The sequence below is a fragment of the Anarhichas minor genome, unplaced genomic scaffold (genome assembly GCF_050575085.1).
Source record: "Anarhichas minor isolate MPS153535 unplaced genomic scaffold, ASM5057508v1 ptg000071l, whole genome shotgun sequence".
In the NCBI taxonomy this organism is placed as follows: domain Eukaryota; kingdom Metazoa; phylum Chordata; class Actinopteri; order Perciformes; family Anarhichadidae; genus Anarhichas; species Anarhichas minor.
The window spans coordinates 1799365-1818793 of record NW_027466517.1 but is presented as its reverse complement, the minus strand read 5'-3'; the positions used below and the strand labels follow the sequence as shown (position 1 = coordinate 1818793).

The 19429-nt window shown below is 41.2% G+C and overlaps 1 protein-coding gene across 2 annotated transcripts; it reads left to right on the top strand.

The window, feature by feature from the left end:
• Positions 1-5354: 5354 nt before the first annotated feature.
• Positions 5355-19264, top strand: diras1a (DIRAS family, GTP-binding RAS-like 1a). 2 transcript variants are annotated; one of them, XM_076079221.1, is made up of 5 exons: positions 5355-5371; positions 12087-12220; positions 17242-17423; positions 17522-17692; positions 18974-19264. In XM_076079221.1, the coding sequence occupies exons 1-5, from the start codon at positions 5355-5357 to the stop codon at positions 19262-19264; spliced, it is 795 nt and encodes a 264-aa protein (XP_075935336.1). The 2 variants fall into 2 exon arrangements, with proteins under 2 accessions (XP_075935336.1, XP_075935338.1); XM_076079223.1 differs by lacking the exons at positions 5355-5371; positions 12087-12220 and adding an exon at positions 12475-12496.
• The last annotated feature ends 165 nt before the right edge of the window (positions 19265-19429 follow it).

Sequence of the window (19429 nt, the reverse complement as noted above, 5' to 3'; positions counted from 1 at the left end):
CTGTGTCTGTCCTTGACTTTTCCTGCATTCTGCTGCAGCAAACTGCAAAATATTTTGGGTGACCAGTTAGAGCTCAAGGACCTCTCGTGGTTGCGGTGACTCATGCCTTCTCAAAGCTCACTGTTATTGTTTTGGACTCTGCGCTTGGCTAACCGCTAACAGCTAACGGTAGTACCAGTACAAACGCTGCTGTACCTCGCCACCTCAGTCGCTTTTAAGTGGGAAGACAGCCTGGTGAGTTTCATTTGTATGACGTGTCTTAAACGACGACTTCGAGCCGATTGCCTGCATACATCTCCACTTGTTTTTGAGTTGAAATGAAGTGTGTTTTTTGACACCTTTGTTGTGTTCATTCAATCAAACAATACAGTAGTGTTCGACACACTTGGCAAAGATCTGCAGTCTACTGAGTTTCAGTTTAGTCAGTATAACACTCAGACTAAACACCACCACCAAACCACATTCAGATTAAATCTATTTTGGTGTGTTTTATTCTACTCTTAAAAAATAAAATTCTGTCTTTCTGCCTTCTCCTCTTCCTCCTCTTCCTCCTCCTCTGCAGCAGATGGCTTGCAGGGAGTGTCTAATAAAACTGTCACTTCAGTTTTTAGTTTGGCTCCATGTTTCTCAGTCTGTTAGATAACATGTTATCCAAGTTTCTCCTGCGGCTGTTTTCCAGCCTCCACTCATCTGATCCTGAATCGTTCTGATAACAAACACTTTCCACTCGTTACTCTGCTTTTCATCTTTCTGTTTTCATCTTTCAGCAGATTGTTTCTGCAGAACTGCTAAAAGCAAACCTGAATCCAACTTTTCATCTTATTTATAATAAATTAGTTTATTTAACCTCATAATTAAGCATCACAAGTTTTTTTTAGACATTTGTTGTTTGCCGCTGTGTATTGTATTCTCCTGTGATGCATGTTTTAATTAGTACCCAATAATGTTACATAATAACATTGTTGGCAGCTGAAGCAAACGTAATGCCTTGTACACTCATGTGTATATAAATATATATATATATATATATATACACTATATCGATATAACAAGGGCGCAATCTTAACATGACAAACATTTTTGTTTTCCTATATTTATCTCCAGATAATATTTATTCCTTTTATATTTTGTCCTCCTTCACTTACTCATTATGAAGATATGTTTTAATCTCGTATGAACTGAGGGGATTATTGCAGCAAGCTAAACCTGTTTCAGTGTTCATCTGGATGCCTGACTTTAAACCAAAACCACTATGTTTCCTAAACCTACTAGAATACCTTAGAAGACAGGGCTGCATATTGTCTTTACTCATATTAATATTTTCTTTTCGGTACCGCTGTGCATGCTTATATCCTATCTTAATAACGGGTTTAATGCTATATTATTCTTCATCTGTCCAGTGAATGAACAGTTTGCAGAAACATGCACCGTGCACAAATCAATCAATAAAGCGATCAATAATTAAACCTCAGACTGAGTGTGTGTGACACAGTGAGGTCATTACTTTGGGGTCAGGGCTGCACATGCTCAGTGAGCTGTGTAAAGCAGCTCATGCGACTGAGTCAGACGGTGACCTTCACTGCAGAGACCAAGAGTCAGTGAGCTCAAACCAACGTGTGGAGAGGAAGTGACTCTGCTGCTTGTTTGTTTGTTTGTTTGTTTCAGACAGTAAATCAAAACAACTTTCTGTTTCTGTTGTTATTCAGATGATTCTCTGTCGTCAGGTTATTTTTTTGTGCTCAGCACAGCAGATCTGGGGACAGCCGGCGGTCAGTGCACCAAATGTCACTACTGCAGCATTCATTATGAGGAGCTGGCCCTCAGGAGATTGTGGGTAAGAGGAGGAGGATGGAGGCACCTGATCCAGACTGTCATTTAATGTGGATTTACTGGACGTGTTCTCAGGTTGCAGAACAGACTGCATATATATATATATATATGGCTCCAAACACCAACAAACATCGTCCCCTCAGAAAACACAACACTTTACCTGATTCTAACTAGCTTCCTGTTGGCCAGAGTGACGAGTCAGCTCGTTTTACTGTTCTGAAAACAAAACACCAAACATGTCATAGTATGACAACCGGACAGCCCAGGAGGTCAATACAGTAATTAAAGCCACTATATGTAAAAAAAGAATCAAACAGCCCGTTCACCTTACTGTTCCAGGATACTGTGATACTGTGTGCACCACCCTCTGTGTCTTTTTACCATGTCATATCATTTTAAGTTTACGCGTATTATAAATATTATCCAATGGAGTCCTGGAACTTGTCAATTATTTTTGTCTTAATGGAGTCCTGTGGCTTTGAAGTGAGCATAGATGGATTTTATTTTATTTTATTTGCACACACTTAAGACTTCCAGATAAGAATTCCAGAATCCAGATACCTTCCCTCAACATTAGAAGGAAAACAAAACTAAAAGTAAAACCAATCTTACATAATTTAGAAAAATAAAAAATATATATATCGTACACTTAAACTGATATTGATTAAACTGAACAGACCTGATTAGGCCATAGAGAAATTATGATTTACAGTCTCCTAGAAATAACACGTCCTCCACAACATATTTTCATTTGTTTTTCTCCAAACTATCAGATCCTCCAACACAATGTGAGCTGTTAACGACTGGAGCATTGTGACACTGTGTTCTGGTTCTGTTCACACTCTCACGGCTCTGTGTTCCTGACAGTGAAACATCCTGGACTGGTTTCCTACAAAAACAGTGTGCAGTGTCTTGAGACACAATGTTATTATCAACCACCATCTTTCACAAGCATTAACCAAAGACTGTCGTTTGAACCACAGACGATCATCAACGATGGTCCTCACAAGTACAGAATAAGGAATCTGTGTGTGTGTGTGTGTGTGTGTGTGTGTGTGTGTGTGATGTCGATGTTTTTCATCAAAATCCTGCTCTGACATATTGATGTTCTGTGTTACCATGGTCCAGGCCCACATCCCCCCACCATCACCATGGTGACATTTACATCCAGTGATGTCTCTTACTGCCTCTCTTGTCATCTTGTACACACACACGCACACAGAGCGCTCACTGCTGCAGTCGCTGGCAAAGCATGCTGGGAAAGAAAATGTGGGAGCTCCCGGGAGGATAACGAATCAGACGGAGACTATAAAACGAGCGTTAACGGGGCCCGTTAATAGGCTGCAGTTGCTAAGGCAACAGCCAATCTGATGCGCGTGACCCCGATATGAGACGACGACGACCAGAAGAGATGAAACAGGAAGAGATCAGAGAGAAAGAACGACAAAGCATCAAACCATCTGCAGTGTAATATCTGCTTATTGTAGAAATGTCTAAGAATTGGCCATTTAGTAACAAGAAATCATGAGTTCATTTAGAGTCTCCATCACTGTGAAATGTTATACGCTCAGTTTGTATCTGGGTCACAACACAAAAAGAAAGATTAAATAATCGTATCCATCAGTGTAAAAAGAAACACTGTCGTGGGTAAAAAGAGTGACATGAAGTACAAATCTGAATATTCTCATCAAAAAAACATCAGAGCACAAAAACTATTCAAACGGTTATTTTTCAGTAGAACTTCCAATACCAGTGTTTCCTTTTTTCAGTTTAGGCCTTGTTTTCAATGGCAAATTTTATTTTTGATGGCAAATTCTGAAGCCACTATCCTGGCTCTGTAATCTAAAAAGGATCTGTATCAAGTACTTTATGCTCTGTGATTATCAGCCGATATATTGTTATTGGATATCCCTCCATCACACCTGACTGAAACACATCCACCTCCATGGTTAATGATCATCAGTACTGTGAGTCAGCAGAATGCACAGATCAGTCTTCCACAGCCGCACAAAGGCCTAATTATATATGCATGCAGCTGATGTAAATAAGTAATAATGTGTCTGTCGTTTCAGGCCTGATACATCTTCTTCTTCCTCCTGCTGAAGGTGATTCCTGTCTTTTTTCCTGACCTCAGCTGTTAAAACAGACCTACTGACCAAGAAAGATGGGTGACACTCTGTAGAGTCTGATCATATGTTGTGTGATTTTAATTATGTATTTATTAGTATTTTCCGCTGCTCTCTTTCTTCATAAAATCTGATTTTAAGATTTGTAACTCTCTTAACAATAAATGCTCACGTTTTAGAAATATATTGTGTATCTGAACAAAGGGAGTGTCGATCACTCCCACCACCACCTGCTCCACCCACACATCCTCCCCAGCCTGCATCTCTCTCTCTCTCTCTCTCACCCTGTGGGGAACGGCTGGTTACCGTGGTAACCGCATCCTCCAGGCAAAGAAAGGAGGAGGAGAAAATGGCGTCGGCGTGTGGAGAGCGAATGCAGTCAAACATCTAGCTCTCTAAAAACAGAGCCGTCTTCTTGTCTCAGTTTCAGGGTTTTTAAAAGATTTTCGGTCTGTAACTGTAACACAGCCTCCATGTTTTTACACTTATAACGTTATAACTAGGATGAGAGTATCATTTAATTTGGTAAGTCAGACTGAGAGGAGACACGCCCTGAGACAATAAAAGCATTTCCTCTAACAGTAGCTGCCCTCCGGATGCTAAAAGCTAAGCTAACGAGTCAAGTCAATTTGAGTTATATGGCGCCAGACCACAACGAATCACTATGATTGATGCTGAAAGCCAGAAGACGACTTCAGTGTATCATCCACAACGTGTCACACATGGTTTCCTTGCTGCTGCAGCTCAAGCAGACCCATGCCAGCAGTGAAAGTTTCTCCTAACAAGTAATGTGTGTGTATCAAAGCCTGATGCATCCTCTTCCTCTGTGTCATAGAGCTCCATTAAAAACGATGAGCCTCACTGCTGCACTGCATGACTTGTTCCTTCATCACCATCAACACACACACTGTAGTTTATTTTGACTCAAATCCGCTGCTGAAAATAGTCCCCAACAAATGCACTATTTCTAAAAGCTACAGTGACTGTTTTAGGAAATGACTGATTACTTTATAAAAACGAAACTATGTATTTGTGTTTGTAAAGATTTACGTCCAGAGTAGGACCCAACGGGCTTGGAGCTGAGAGCCACAGACAGGAAGTCAGGAAGATTTGACAGATGGACTGACATGTTGTTGGTTCGGGTCTTTTTATGTGATTTGTTAATAATAAGAGAAACCTGATCATGATTCACCGTCATCTTATCCTCCAAAAACCTGAACTAATAACAATTTGTGGCAGAAATTGACAAAATAAGAAAAGTGTACTGTTCGTACGATCATTGTGATATCAAGACTTGTGGGTAAACAGAGGAGGAGGAGGAGGAGGAGGAGATGGGCGGATGTTAGATGAAGCTTTTACCACACATTCAACTGGCTTCATTCAGCACAACAAATGGTCATGTCATCACAGAGTGAGTCTGCGCTCATACTTCCTGTCTGCAAACACAGGGCCATATTGTTGCTGTTGATGAAAAATGCTGCTGCTGTCTCTGTGACTTCTGGAGGTCGACGGCTTGTTTGCGTCTTTATCTCGACCAATCTAAAGTCACTTTATTCAACTTCACACAGCTCCAGACACCAGCGGCTTTACACTGCTATTAAAACATGTGCAGTAAAACTCCCCAGCAGCTGGAAACACCTGGAAACAGACACACTGGGACACACAAAACAAAGACAGCAGACAACATGGCCTCCTTCGACTGTTCAGACTGAATGTGAAGTCTTTCAATCAAACCAAACTTTCAAGCTCAATGTGGACTACCAATACTAAAAGTCTGAACACCTCTGTCTCCACGACAATGGTGTAAACTCCACCTGCGGTTGAGCGAGTGAAAGCTCTGGAACAAACCAACAAGTTGACCTGGAGTTGACATTGTTCTTTCGAACTAAGAATAAGATTCAAATTCAGCAGATTTAACCAACAAGAAGAAGGTCAAAGGTCAGAGGTGACGCATTACTGCGACAACAGACTTCCACGTTGTCGCAGAGCTGCGTTCGTCTCTCCGTCTGAAGCCGCTCACTTTTTCATAAAACTCGCTGTTACATAAGTTGACTTCATCGCTGACTCTTCCGGCTCAGTGACAAAAAAGCTTCCTGACTCGCCGAGTCACAGTCAGAGAACCCTGGACCGTCACGACTCGAAAACACGGCATCTGAAGATCTGATCAGAACTGTCTGTCTGATACACACAGGTCAGAGGTCAGAGGTCAAACCCTCTATGGCTATTTCTGATAGAAATCAGCTCATCCGTGTGAATATAACAGGGATGTTTCTGATGTTTTTCTGATTTTATCGATGTGCACCACTGCTCAGACACGAAAGAGAAAACTACAATGCAACATACTGACATCAACACTCTAGGAGAGAGGAATCTAAATGACTTCAGTAACTTGAAACTTCATTCAAGCAACATTAAACACCAACATGGAGCAGAGTGGGAGCAAGCGAACAGTTTTAAGTTCCTGGGAATAAGCATCACAAACAGCCTGACATAGTCATCACACAGCTCCATCCTGGTGAAGCATCGGTGATATTGGTGACAAAAGGTGCCTGCGAAGACCACAAAGGTTACTGAAAGACATTACCCACCGCAGCCACAGCCCGTTCACCCTGCTGCCATCTATGGGAGTATCAGCTGCCGTACCACAGGACCTCAGAGCAGCTTATTTCCTCAGAATGTGAGACTCCCTAACTCATCCTGCGCAATACACCAGATTCTGGCAAATTTACAGCCCGATTGCTGTCAACCTTTCTAACAACACCAGTACATTCCAAAACCTCAACCTGCGTAGTTTCACAGTGATTTATGACGCTCATGTGACCTCAACGTCGCCTTTCCCCTTCACTTCCTGCACTCTGTCTCTTCTCTAATATTAGAAACACAAAATAACTATAAACTAAGGATTCAAAGTCTTTTCAAATACCTTTTACTGGATCTGTTGATTTATGGATCTGACTTTCACTTTTCATAGAAAAGTGAAAGTCGGATCCATAAATCAACAATAAATAGGCCAACAGACAGAAATAATCAAAATAATATGAACCTATAAACCGATCCCTCCATAAAAACAAACGTAAAAACACTTAAACATGAACAAGAGAGACTATAAAGGCACACTGAGACAAAAGTAATAAATGAGCAGCCTATTAAACAGCCCTGAAGCCTCCCAGCACGAAGGAGCACAGGCCGTCATAATAAACCAGTGAAACCAGCACAGACTGGGACAGACTGCAGGAGAGCCAAAGGCCTCAAATCACCAACCAGCCGGAAACAAAATAAACCACCTGAAATCAAATCCAACACATATTCACATGTTTGATTCAACATGGACGAGCTCGACACGTTCACGTGTGAAAAATCGCGTTTTCACGCAGCTGCAAAGAATTTGATGATTTTCTAACAGCGACATATTCATCGTTTAATTTACAAAATAAAAGTGTGAACTATGTTTCTCCTTCTGTTTTCCTGTTCTTACGTTTGACCTCGGATATGTGTGTTTTTTTGTTTTTTTTGTTTTCTGTTCTGACGACATCTATGATTCATCAGCTCCTCCATCCTCCATCCCTGTGCCCGCAAGAGGGAGGAGAAAGAAAATAGGACGCATCCCGCAACAAAAAAAAACAGACGCATAATGAGGAATTCGCCTAAATGAAAAGATGATCAAACGCAGCTTTATAAACCGAGTTTAATCCATAAACATGTGATTTAAACCTTTAAAATCAGATTTAAAAGATGCAGGCTTTGTAATCCGGACCCACCAGCCTCCTCCCGTTTGATCGGCGCTGATCAACGAGCTTTTGTAGCTGTACAGCCGGGAAGAACCGGATGGTTTATCCCGGGTTAAAAATATATACACATGCAATACGAGATCAATGTGAGTTAAAGGCAGAAATATAAGTAGCGGTCTGCTCTTACCTCATGACTCCAAGCTGAGCTGAAGATCACTGAGAGAGAGAGAGAGAGAGAGAGAGAGAGAGAGAGAGAGAGAGAGAGAGAGAGGGGGGGGGGGGGCGAGGGAGAGAGAGATGGGGGGAGAGGGAGAGAGAGAGGGGATGCTTGTAAGTGTAGGTCTCTCTGTTTCATTTCATCTGTTTATGAAACATGTATTCATTTCAATCAAAAATACTCAATATTCTCAATATATTTGTAATTTAAAGCCCATTTCTGATTATTTTAAAAAATCTGAGGAACACCTTACCAAAGGAAAAAAAATTATAACATGAAAAAATAATAATAAACAGGGCTGTAAATAAGCCACTGTCCTCTGTAATGACCACAGTATATTATAACCTCACCCATCATCGCCTGCCTTTAAGGAATCCACAATCAAACCATAAGAGCCCAAACCAATTTTTCCTTAGAGAAAAATTTATGTGGGATATAAAACAGACTAAAGGGGAAATGGAGCACATTTCTGAACATATTTTCTAAATACTACCCCCTAGAGCCAAAGATCTGAAATGTTACATAAATGTCACATTGGGTGTTTACGTATAAATGTATTCCTCATTTGAAAATGAATCAACTTGGCCTTTTTTTTGCTTGGTAACAAATATATGCCATTTTAGTTGCATTTCCACAATACGTATCAAAATGATAACTTTTATGGTTGGATTTAACCAAATAACTTTGAAATAGGACCAAAATAGGATAGTTACATCGAGTTACATTTTTCTTTCATATTTCATAATTCTTTCATAATTAATTTGACTGATTATTTAATAAATTTGACTTTTTGTTTACATTTGTTGAAATGTCTTTTGAATTCAACAACAGAATGTATTTTAATTAAAAATGATTGAATCAGCTAAATAAATTGAGCAGCTCATTACTATTTGTCCTATTGTGACAAATATGTTACATTGGTTTTTCTGAGACAATTATAATTTTAAAAGCCTGATGTGACATATCTGTCAATATAGGACGTGTTAACAAAGCACTAGAATTGTTAAATTATTTACCTTTAGCAACAAAAACAAGCTTTTGAAATTAGCTAGTTCTGTCAAACATGCTGACCAGCCAGGCAAACATTTTGGAAGTGATGTCATGGGAAACCAAATTAACTCACTGTCACATGACCTCACCAGTATGTGTCACTTATAGCGACTTCAAGGTTTAAAATCAAGGATAAAACTGTATAAGTAACTTTCTAGGAACTTTCTAGTGTCTGTGACAACTGTGTCACCGTGGGTCCTTCTGGTTTCGGGGCTCTGATTTCCTCACTATATGCTTTGGAGCTTTGTTGTCTCCCACGTCACTTTTTCACTTCAAAAACGGATCTATATTGTGTCACTGCGTCAGAGAGAACGTTAGCTAACAGTGGCAAGACACGTTTGTTTACCTGAAGACATTTGTTTTTCTAATCCAACCATTTGGCAGTACATAGTGGGCACTAGATGCCGTTCTGATGCCCACCTTTGGGTCCTAGCCCCAGTGGTTGAGAATAGCCGTACTATACTATAATATTGACCTAATCTCTCCCAACCCAGAGGGAGAGATCCACTGTTTTCTAGTGGATTGCTTCCCATATTACCCCCCCCCCCATGCTCCTGCAGTAACTCCAACATGACTCCCACAGCCCTCTCCAAGTCCACAAAACACATACAAACTCCCATGAACCCCGACAACCCTGCAGGGATGAAGAGCCGGTCCACTGTTCCGTGAGGGAATCCCCATTGCTACTCCTGGATTTGGGGGTTTGACAAATCAGTCAGAGCGTCCTTTACCAACACCTTGGAATGAGGCTGAGCAGTGTACCCAGATAATTAGAGCACGCTCATCGTGAGCCAAGCCCTGCTTCTAACGGATTACCAGAACTTCTTTGAGGCTAACTGAAATCCCTTCTCTCTCACTCCGAACTCCTCCAACACCTGGATTTTGCCTCTGTGACCTCTTAAGGCACAAAGCCCTTCTAGTGTCGGTCTGCTGCTTCATGGGACTTCTGGGCCAACCAAGCCTGAAATGCCTCCTTCAACTCCTTTGCCACTTTCAATAAAGGTTTTGAACACGGCTCCATGTGCCAAGGCTCCCCCAGGGACAAATGAGAAATTCTACTGGAAGTGGGACCTTGTGGACAGGGATGGGCTTGAGCTGTTCCCAGTTCACCCTCACTCCACTTTTGGATTAACCAGGTCTGTCTGGCAGTTTCCTTCCTCCATCTGATCCAACTCTCACCAGGTGGTGATCAGTTGACAGCTCTTGTTCCTCTCTTTACCCTTGAGTGTCCCGGACATACCGACATAAAGATCTGACGACACGACCACAAAGTCCCTCATCGATCAAGGTGTCCAAGTTCTTCTGATACCAAGTACTAATGACTCAGCCTGTGCTGAAACATCGTGTTTGTTATGGCCAATTCATGCAAAGAAGTTTCCATAACAAAGCACCACTCAGGTTTAGATCAGGCAGGCCCGTTCCAATCACCCTCCAGGTTTCTCCGTCGTTGCAGAGTTAGAGTCCCGCAGCAGAACTATAAAGGCAGGCTCTAGGCGGGCCAAAAATATTTTAGCAGGAAGGCTGAATTTGGCCCTTGGGACCAGTGTTTGTCTACCACTGAGCTACAGTATTGCCCAAAGCTGGTTGTTCAACCAGAATTACAATTGTGAGTGTGATGATAAAAAAATATAAAAGGTATGGACTTCATTACAATGAAAATAAAAATGAATTGTTGTAAAGACGTGTGTGTGTTTCATTTGTTTTCTTTTGGAGTACTCCAACTGTCCACCAGAGGTTACCACAGGTCTTGGGATCAGCTTCCTGATTTTGTTTTTCTCTTCACAGTGAGACTCAGAAACATCCACAGTTTCTCCTGATGCAACATGCAATAATGAATCAGTTATTGATCACTCACTGCTGTCAGCCTTGAACTTTAAACAGTAACATGCAACATACACATTAATGTAGTAATTCACATTCATGTAGTAAAACACTGACAGGAAAGATTTGAATGCACAATGAATCGTTTTACTTAGTTTGAGTACCTTTTGCCAGTAATACTTACATACTTTTTAAGGCAGGACTTTAACTTAGTCGACTATTTGCCATGATATCAGGCAGAATTGGCAACTCGCTACTCTCCGTTTCCATCTTCAGGCAGTCAACCTTAGTGGAGTGGGTGGATTAAAAAGGTCTGGACCTGCACACAAGTATTGCAGTGTATTAGTATTTTTACTTCAGTAAAAGTATTTCTTCCAAAACAGCTCGTCCTCCTTGTTTATTGTCTTTCTGTCACTGTCATAGATGTCGAGAATGAAAATATAAATATTCTATCTCACTATTTTCTGTCTTTTTTTCAAAACACAGTTTCTGTAACATTATTAGTAATAATAAATGATCTGCAGTTCTTTCTCTGATACAATCTAAAACGATCTGATGAAACACAATGACATCTATCTGAAATACTGTATATTAAGTAACACAATCATATTTTTCTTTAATATCATAATTAACTGTTATTTCAAAAACCAAGATCTTTAATATTTTCTCGTCATAAAAATATATTTCTTGAACTTAAAGCATCGTCATCATTACAGTGTATCTGTTTCTAGTGTAATGTTGTTCATGTTTCATAAGGTTTTTTTTAATCCATTCTACTTTTTCTGTTGATGACGCATGAGTGACGCTAATGGAGGTGGAGGGAAAATGTATTTATACTTTGGAGGACGATGATGATGAGATGTCAAGGTCCGAGCTGAAAATAAGACTTCCGCTTCGCAGTTACAACCTTCAAAATAAAAGTAAAAACAATAATTTCTTATTATATGTAGTTAATTCATTGTGACCTATATTTCACCAGAATGGTCGTCTGACATCAAAATACCACATGAAATAACATTTTATAACTATAACAAGACTCGGTCTTCTATATGGCCGGATTTTTATGTTTTATCTTACTTAAAGGGATTTAAATGACTGCTTGTTCCAACTGTTTGGATTTCATGCGGGAAATTCATGTTTTTGACAATGTTTGACTTATGTAGGTTGAGCGATATCGTGCTTTTATTCTGAAGATCAAAAGAAAAAACCCGAGCGAAAGTCTTGTTTCCTGTTTTTTTGCCGGCGGAGCGGAGGGGAGAGGTGATGCTGATGGTGGGAGGAGGAAGAGGAGGGCTGATGTGTTCTGATCAGCAGCAGGTCTGATGATGATGATGATGATGCTGATGCTGTGAGTCAGAGAGCGGAGGGTTCAGCATGCTCACAGCCGCTCCAGAGTAGACAAACCCCGCACACAGAGAGACAGAGGACCCCGCCTGAGGAGACACACGGTGAGTCCGCAGACATCACAGCCGACCTTACACACCGACAGCGGGGAGCAGGACAAACAGCAGTCATCACTGTGTACGTGTCTGTATGACTGTGTGTGTGTGTGTGTGTTTGTGCGTGTGTGTGCGTGTACACGTTCATCCAAACTACTGAGGGCGCGTGCCCAGCTGTGCGCGTGCCCGTGCCGTCCTTACTTTGAATGGGAGTCAGACTGATTACCATGATGTGAGGAGATAATGATGCCCGGCTGCTGATTGAAACTGAGAACAAAGCAGCGGGTCAGGTGTGTGCGTGTGTGTGCGTGTGTGTTTTGTAGCATACAAGTATGTTGTGTTTCTTGAAGACAGAGAGCACGAAAGTCTGTTACAGCCGTCAAATATCATCGCCGATGTAGATATATAGGAATACTTTACTGGTAAAGATAAATATGATACAGTCTAAATACTCCTCAGAATAGTATTAGCAGTGATGGAATCAGTAGTCAGATGCAAAATTAGGCAATACAATAATACTCCATTAATAGGTTACAGAAGTAGCCTGGCAACATGAAGCCTATTGAAGTATAGAAAAACAATCCATCCTGCAGCAAAATGGCCAATTATATCATGTTATTGAATAATTGTTACGGATGCATTAAGTAATATACTTATTTTATAATGCAGCTACATACAAATATTATAGTATACAACGTGATGACATAAGATATTGTGTTGCAAGAGTCTCTGCTCAGTCTTTGAGTTTAAAAGAAGAAGTTTTAGTTGTGATTAAACTAATTACCGGTATTATCATTGCTCTTGTTAGTTCTACTACCACAATTAATAACTGGTGCTATAGCTTCCACTGGTACACCGGCACCGCTGATACGAGTACAGACTCAGAAACACATAAAACTAGATCATAAAAAGAAACTCCTACTCATTTTCCTTTTGATTTGTCAACATTTAGGACTTTACAATATATTTTGTTGTCATATATTTATACAGGTTATAATAAAAATAATTATAATAGATTATAATGATATCTAGTATTATATTTATAATACAATGTGTTTTTTTGGAGATGAGATTGAAGCTGTAGCTGAGAGGAGAATATTAAACCTGGAAATGTTCAGTAGAAACTGTGAGTGAGAAGGATGTGAGGAGTCAAACTGAAGGTGTTAAACTGCAACATACACACTCGTCACTCACACACACACACACACACACACGCACACACACACACACGCACACACATACACACACACAGGTCTACAGGGAATCAGTTTTATCAGTGCAGGAGACAAAACACTGTGTGTGGTTGTGTGTGTGTGTGTGTGTGTGTGTGTGAGATATCTATTCTCGTTCTGCTTTTCCTATCAGTCTGATGTCGTATAGTTTACACCTTCTCATTATAGAGAGTAGGAAAAATGACACCACTTGTGTTGATTGCTTCCTGCTGTTGATTAGCTAGCATAGCATTCTAGAATATTAGCATGCTGGTGGCAGCATGTTAGCCTGCTGTGTTTACTCAGACACTATTGACTGCCTATCATACACTCACCTTCATGTGAGAACTGATTTGATTTAGTCATTGATTTTCCGGTAGCACCACCATCATGTATTCCAGTTTGCATACTGATATCTTTGTACGGAGCACCACAGGGCTCAGTCTTGGGGTGCGATATTTTTTTTCTTCCTACTATGGCGAAGGCTTGACCCGACTTACTCTCCCTCTGATTGGCTTACCTTGATATTCTTACCCTAACCCCAACCAATCTCCCTGCACATGCCTAAACCTTATCAATCCAACCAACTCTCCAAACTAAGGACAGAACAGAGATCCTCGTCAGTTCATCACACTGTCTCAGCTCGTTACACCTGTGGACATAAAAAATGAAGCAGGGGAAGTCAACTACTACTCCCAGTATGCATTTCACCGACGAACAAACACCCAATCACAGAGCCTCACAGTGTGTGACGCGCATCGCTATCGGCGACCCGAAGCTAAAGATGATTCAATTCTAAATTCTGGGTCAACTGTGACTTGTTTCTTACTGAAGGAGTCTTATGGGTATTGTAGTATTTAGACACGTCCGCCAAACAAAAGTGGAACGACGGTGATGCTGAGGAGACTGTTTAAAGAAAAAAATGAAATGAGAATATAGTACAGGGGGAGGTGTTTCTTTCCTAATCAAGTATGAGGCAGACCGACATCAACAAAGTCCTAACATGAAGGGATAACATAATGATAATAATCTCACTGTGTATATTATATTTTACAGTTTTGTCCCGTGAGTGATGAAAGCACATTTATTCCCGTAGCTGTGATGCCTCTGGTTCAGTCGGTGGTGTTTTCCCTGCCGTCCGCCTCCGCACCGGAAGTGACGTCACATGATGTGGGCAGGCGGGTAACCATGGCAACGGCCCTGCCGATGATGACATGTTTGCACTTCTCTGCGAGTGTATAAATCTCTGCTGTCTGTCTCTCTCTCCTCTCCTCCGAGCAGCGTCGCCACGGCAACCAGACAACTCACACACACACACGCACATTCAGATGCTCCCATGGTTACATCCAGAAACACAATGGATGCTATCAGGAGGCAGGTGCGTGTGTGTGATTGATTAACGAGCTGCTGATTAGTCACTGGTCTAAATTTGTGGTTGAGATAATGAGCGCTGATGTCAGTGTTCTGATCTGAATTTAAACACGAGGAACACTGTTTTTAAATTGTATTTACATGCAGTCTGGTGTTTGTGTCAGTTAGAAGAAAGCTTGATGAGTTATCCAGAAGCCAAAAAGGCAGCTGGACTCTTGATATATTACACCTCTCTTCAAAAGGGCTTCTTCAGTTCTGGTTGACAGGCGCAGGGAGTTAGGGGGGGGGGGTCCAACTATTTGTCCACACTTCAAGACCCGGGGTCGCAAGGTGTGAATTGGTCTTTAAACCGCTCGGCTGGTCAGGACAGTATTTCAACCGATACCAAAATGTGTCAAAGCGTCCCAGAAGCTTTTGAGATGGACTGAAATGTAAATGCAGTCTAGCCATGTTCTTGATTTACAAACTGGACTGAGGTTTACTGAGTGTTTTATTTATTAGATCTGAGTGTTATTAATTAATGCGAAAAGTGTGAATTTGATAAGTTATACATACACGCATACAGGAACAGGTCTACAGAACCCTTATGCTGTTTGAAAGGTAGACCGTCAGCTTGGCTCATACAGCGAGAGGCAGTGGGTGGAAAGAACCGGATGGTGTTATGGTATCTCCTGTTCTACAGACGTTATTACAGTCTGGATCTGTGAGCTGCGGGAGGCTGTCCTCTGTGAGTGGGAGTATATAAAGAAGTAGATCAGAGATTTATTACAGGGAAATCACGTTTTTTTCCACACCACGTTGAAACCCCTTCAGTAGTGTTTCCTCCTCCCCGGTTTCTATCAGCTCTCTTCTTCAACGAGATGCAAAGCTCTAATCGATGCTCGTTAATCATTCTGCCGGGGGGAATACAGCTCGGCATGCTGGGAAACTCCCCGAGGCCCTTCGCTCCGTCTTTTTTAATCCATTCCCGTTTGTCACGTTATCTGTGAATACGCTGTGAGAGTTCAGAGGGGGCGAGGCGCTCATCAGATGTCCACGTGTTGCGGACACCGAAGATTTAAATGTCACAGAGCTGCAGCTGCAATACAAAACAGGCTCGTCACAGCAGCATTTATTCATCACTTACTGTCTGTCACATAGAAAACACACAGGTTCATATACAGCAGGCCTATCATATACACCATTCACATATTTAAGTTTTCTTGCTTGCATTCAAATGATATTTTTCAGCTGAATACAAGATAGAATGAAGCTACACTGAACTAACCAAAATCGTCGTTTGTGAACAAGTCACTACAACAAAGTGATTTAACCTGAAATAAAACAAACAGCTAAATGGAACTGCGAATAAATAAATAAATAAGACCTCAGCCACATTCTTCAGTTTTACCAGCTGAAATCCAAACACACAGCTATAAGTGTGGTTTTGTACTATTGGCAGGGTTACCTAGCACCCCAAATAAGATAAATGAAGCATTGACTTGGAAAATGTATTTTGAGTTTCTATGTATATATTCAATTATAATTATTGATATACTATTTGCTAACCTGAACCAACATGTTTGCTTAACTGAACTGTTTGCAAACTTAAAACAAAAACCTGCTCAACTGAACAGTTTAAGCTACAAAATTGAACAATTTAATCACTTGAACCAGTTAGCTAACCTGGAACAATCGCTAAAACCATCTACCAAAACTACCAAGAGCTAGCTTGTATGTATTTATAACCTTCACCAACTGTTTTATATTCTCATATATATCATTAGCGAGCCTTCACCAAACTGCTAAATCTAAATCTAACTTTAGGCTACATGTTTAGCTGCTAAATTAAACTTTAAGCTAACTTGTTTAGCTGCTAAAGAAATAAAATATCGGTGAGCTAACCTGAACCAAACAACCGAACTATCGGCTGCTGGGCTTGCTAACAGTGGACATAACGAGTAGGGGGACTGATGCACTGAAGCTTCTAAATGACATGCTCATTGTAATGGAGATAATCTGCACTTTGAGCATGTCGGGCGTCCAGCTGAAGGACTCTCCCAGAATAAAACCACTAGAGTGGTTTTCATTTACCAGTTACCGTTGATGGCACTCAGACTAATTACATTCAGATCGTTTGTCTGTTCCTGCCTCGCTCTGTAGGAACAGTGTGAGTGGAGTTTATGCTCATTTCCCGCTTTCCCTTTTACTCCTGCTTCTAAAGTATTACCAGATATTCTCTTTTCTATTACTATTCATTATATTTGGTTGATTTCCCAAAAATGGTGATGTCCATCTTGGAAAAATCTACCAAAACATTTCTGAAAAGAATCTAAATCAACCTGAAACTCGAGACATCATATGCAACTTGGACTACAACATTAAATTATGTGTGCTTTAAATTCACGTCCAGGTTTCTCTTTCATTTCTGCTGTGATTCAACTTTTCCTCTTTCCATCTCCTTCTCAGCATACAGGTCAGCTATCCAGAGCGGGCACACTCACACTCCCAGAATGCCAGAGCAGAGCAACGACTACCGGGTGGTGGTGTTCGGAGCCGGCGGGGTGGGGAAGAGCTCGCTGGTCCTTCGGTTCGTCAAAGGCACCTTCAGAGACACCTACATTCCCACTGTGGAGGACACATACAGACAGGTAAGACATGAAAACTATTCTTTTTATTTAAACACCCTGCGTGTGTGTCATTGATGCTCACGTGATAAAGACTTCATCAGTACCGGTTCTCTCTGCAGGTGATCAGCTGTGATAAGAGCGTCTGCACGCTGCAGATCACCGACACAACAGGAAGTCACCAGTTTCCAGCAATGCAGCGCCTTTCCATCTCAAAGGGCCATGCCTTCATCTTGGTCTTCTCCATCACCAGCCGCCAATCACTGGAAGAGCTGAAACCCATTTACCAGCAGGTCAGAGTCTTTCATTTAGTTTAGGTGACCGACTAACAGTTACAATTACTGTAGGGTCTTTTTTTATCCTCAAGAATATTTCATGAAGGTATAATTATTTTCTTCTGATGTTAGCAAGGGTGGTCTTTATTCCAGGTAAGGTGGGCTGCCTCCGTTATAATAAGCTGCAGGAACCCCTGATGTACGTTCTCTTGTGTACTGTTGGACATTTAAATAAGAAATCCAAACTGAACCCCCATAAAAGCATCAAAAGCTTATGTTCGGTGTCCTGTCTCTTCAACCTCTGCACCCAGTTATCATGCATGACATTAAGGAATCTCATGTTTAGATTTTATCAGCTGGAGTCAATTAATGTTAATTCAATGAGTTTGATGTTTGCCAAAAGACAAAATGAAGGTGCTATCTAGTAAACATGCACAAAAAGCAGAAGATAGTTTGTTAAAAATGTCACTGTTGTTTTGATATTCTAAACATGACATATGAGACATAAAAAACACATAATGTATATATTATATTATAATAATGTAGTAGTATAGTGTTTGATATGGCTTCCAGAAAAAAAATAATGACCAAGTTAAATTATTTTTGACTTGGTCATTTAAATCTCAAGAATCTATAAATAGGCTACCAATCGATCGTATTAGCTAGATAGCAGTGGAGTCCTGACCGACAGCTTACGGCAGCAGATAGCAAACAGTTGGACTCTCTGGTTGTGCATTAAAGTGTCTCACATCAGTGTTTAACGTCATAATTTTAAATGAGGACTTTCAGAACTCAGAGCTAAGCAGTAGCTTGTCCTGTTAAACTGCTAGCATACGTTAGCTCATGTCACGTTAGCTCTTATGCTGGCTTACGTTAGCTCAATAGCCAAAGTGAAACAGTTGTCAACAGGATCATTAGATATCAGATATCTTCAACTTTGACTTTAAGTCGTGACTTAGCAGCAGTTTGTCATGAGAACCATAATTGGGAAAAACTACAGAGTAGCAGTCACAAATCATTATTTTACTTTTGGATGTGATGAGTAATTAGCTACAGTAACTTGGTCTGATTTTCTACGTAGAGACGAGCTTTGGGGTTCTTTGAAATTCAGCTCCAAATAAAATACTGATAATATTTATCAGTTTCTGTTAGGCACCAGTAGAACAAACGGGGTGCACTTTCTTTGCTTAATCTTTATTTCTGAAGATTTTTACTACAGTTGAAGTTTGAAAAATGTATAGCTGCATCAGGAATGTTCTCTAAATAGGTAGTGTTGACTTGATCCAATGTCCCCTCCAGGTCCTGGCCATCAAAGGTACGGTGGAGTCCATTCCCATCATGCTTGTGGGCAACAAAAGTGACGAAACGGCCCAGCGCGAGGTGGAGAAGAAGGAGGCCGAGGCTCAGGCCGCCACCTGGAAGTGTGCCTTTATGGAGACGTCGGCCAAGACGAACTCCAATGTGAAGGAACTGTTTCAGGAGCTGCTGTCCCTGGAGAAGAAGAGGGACATGAGCCTGAGCATCGACGGCAAGCGCTCAGGAAAACAGAAACGAGCCGACAAGTTGAAGGGGAAGTGCAGCATCATGTAGAGCGGGCGGGCGGCAGACTCGCTGTGGAGATGCGGAAACAGCAGAGGAGGCAGGAGGGGAAGTCTGCTGACGAGTTCCCATAGAGACTCCCTCTCCCATCTTTCCCCAGATCTGCATCACGGAGGATGGGTCTTGTTTGATGGCTCTCCTCCACCATCCGTCAGA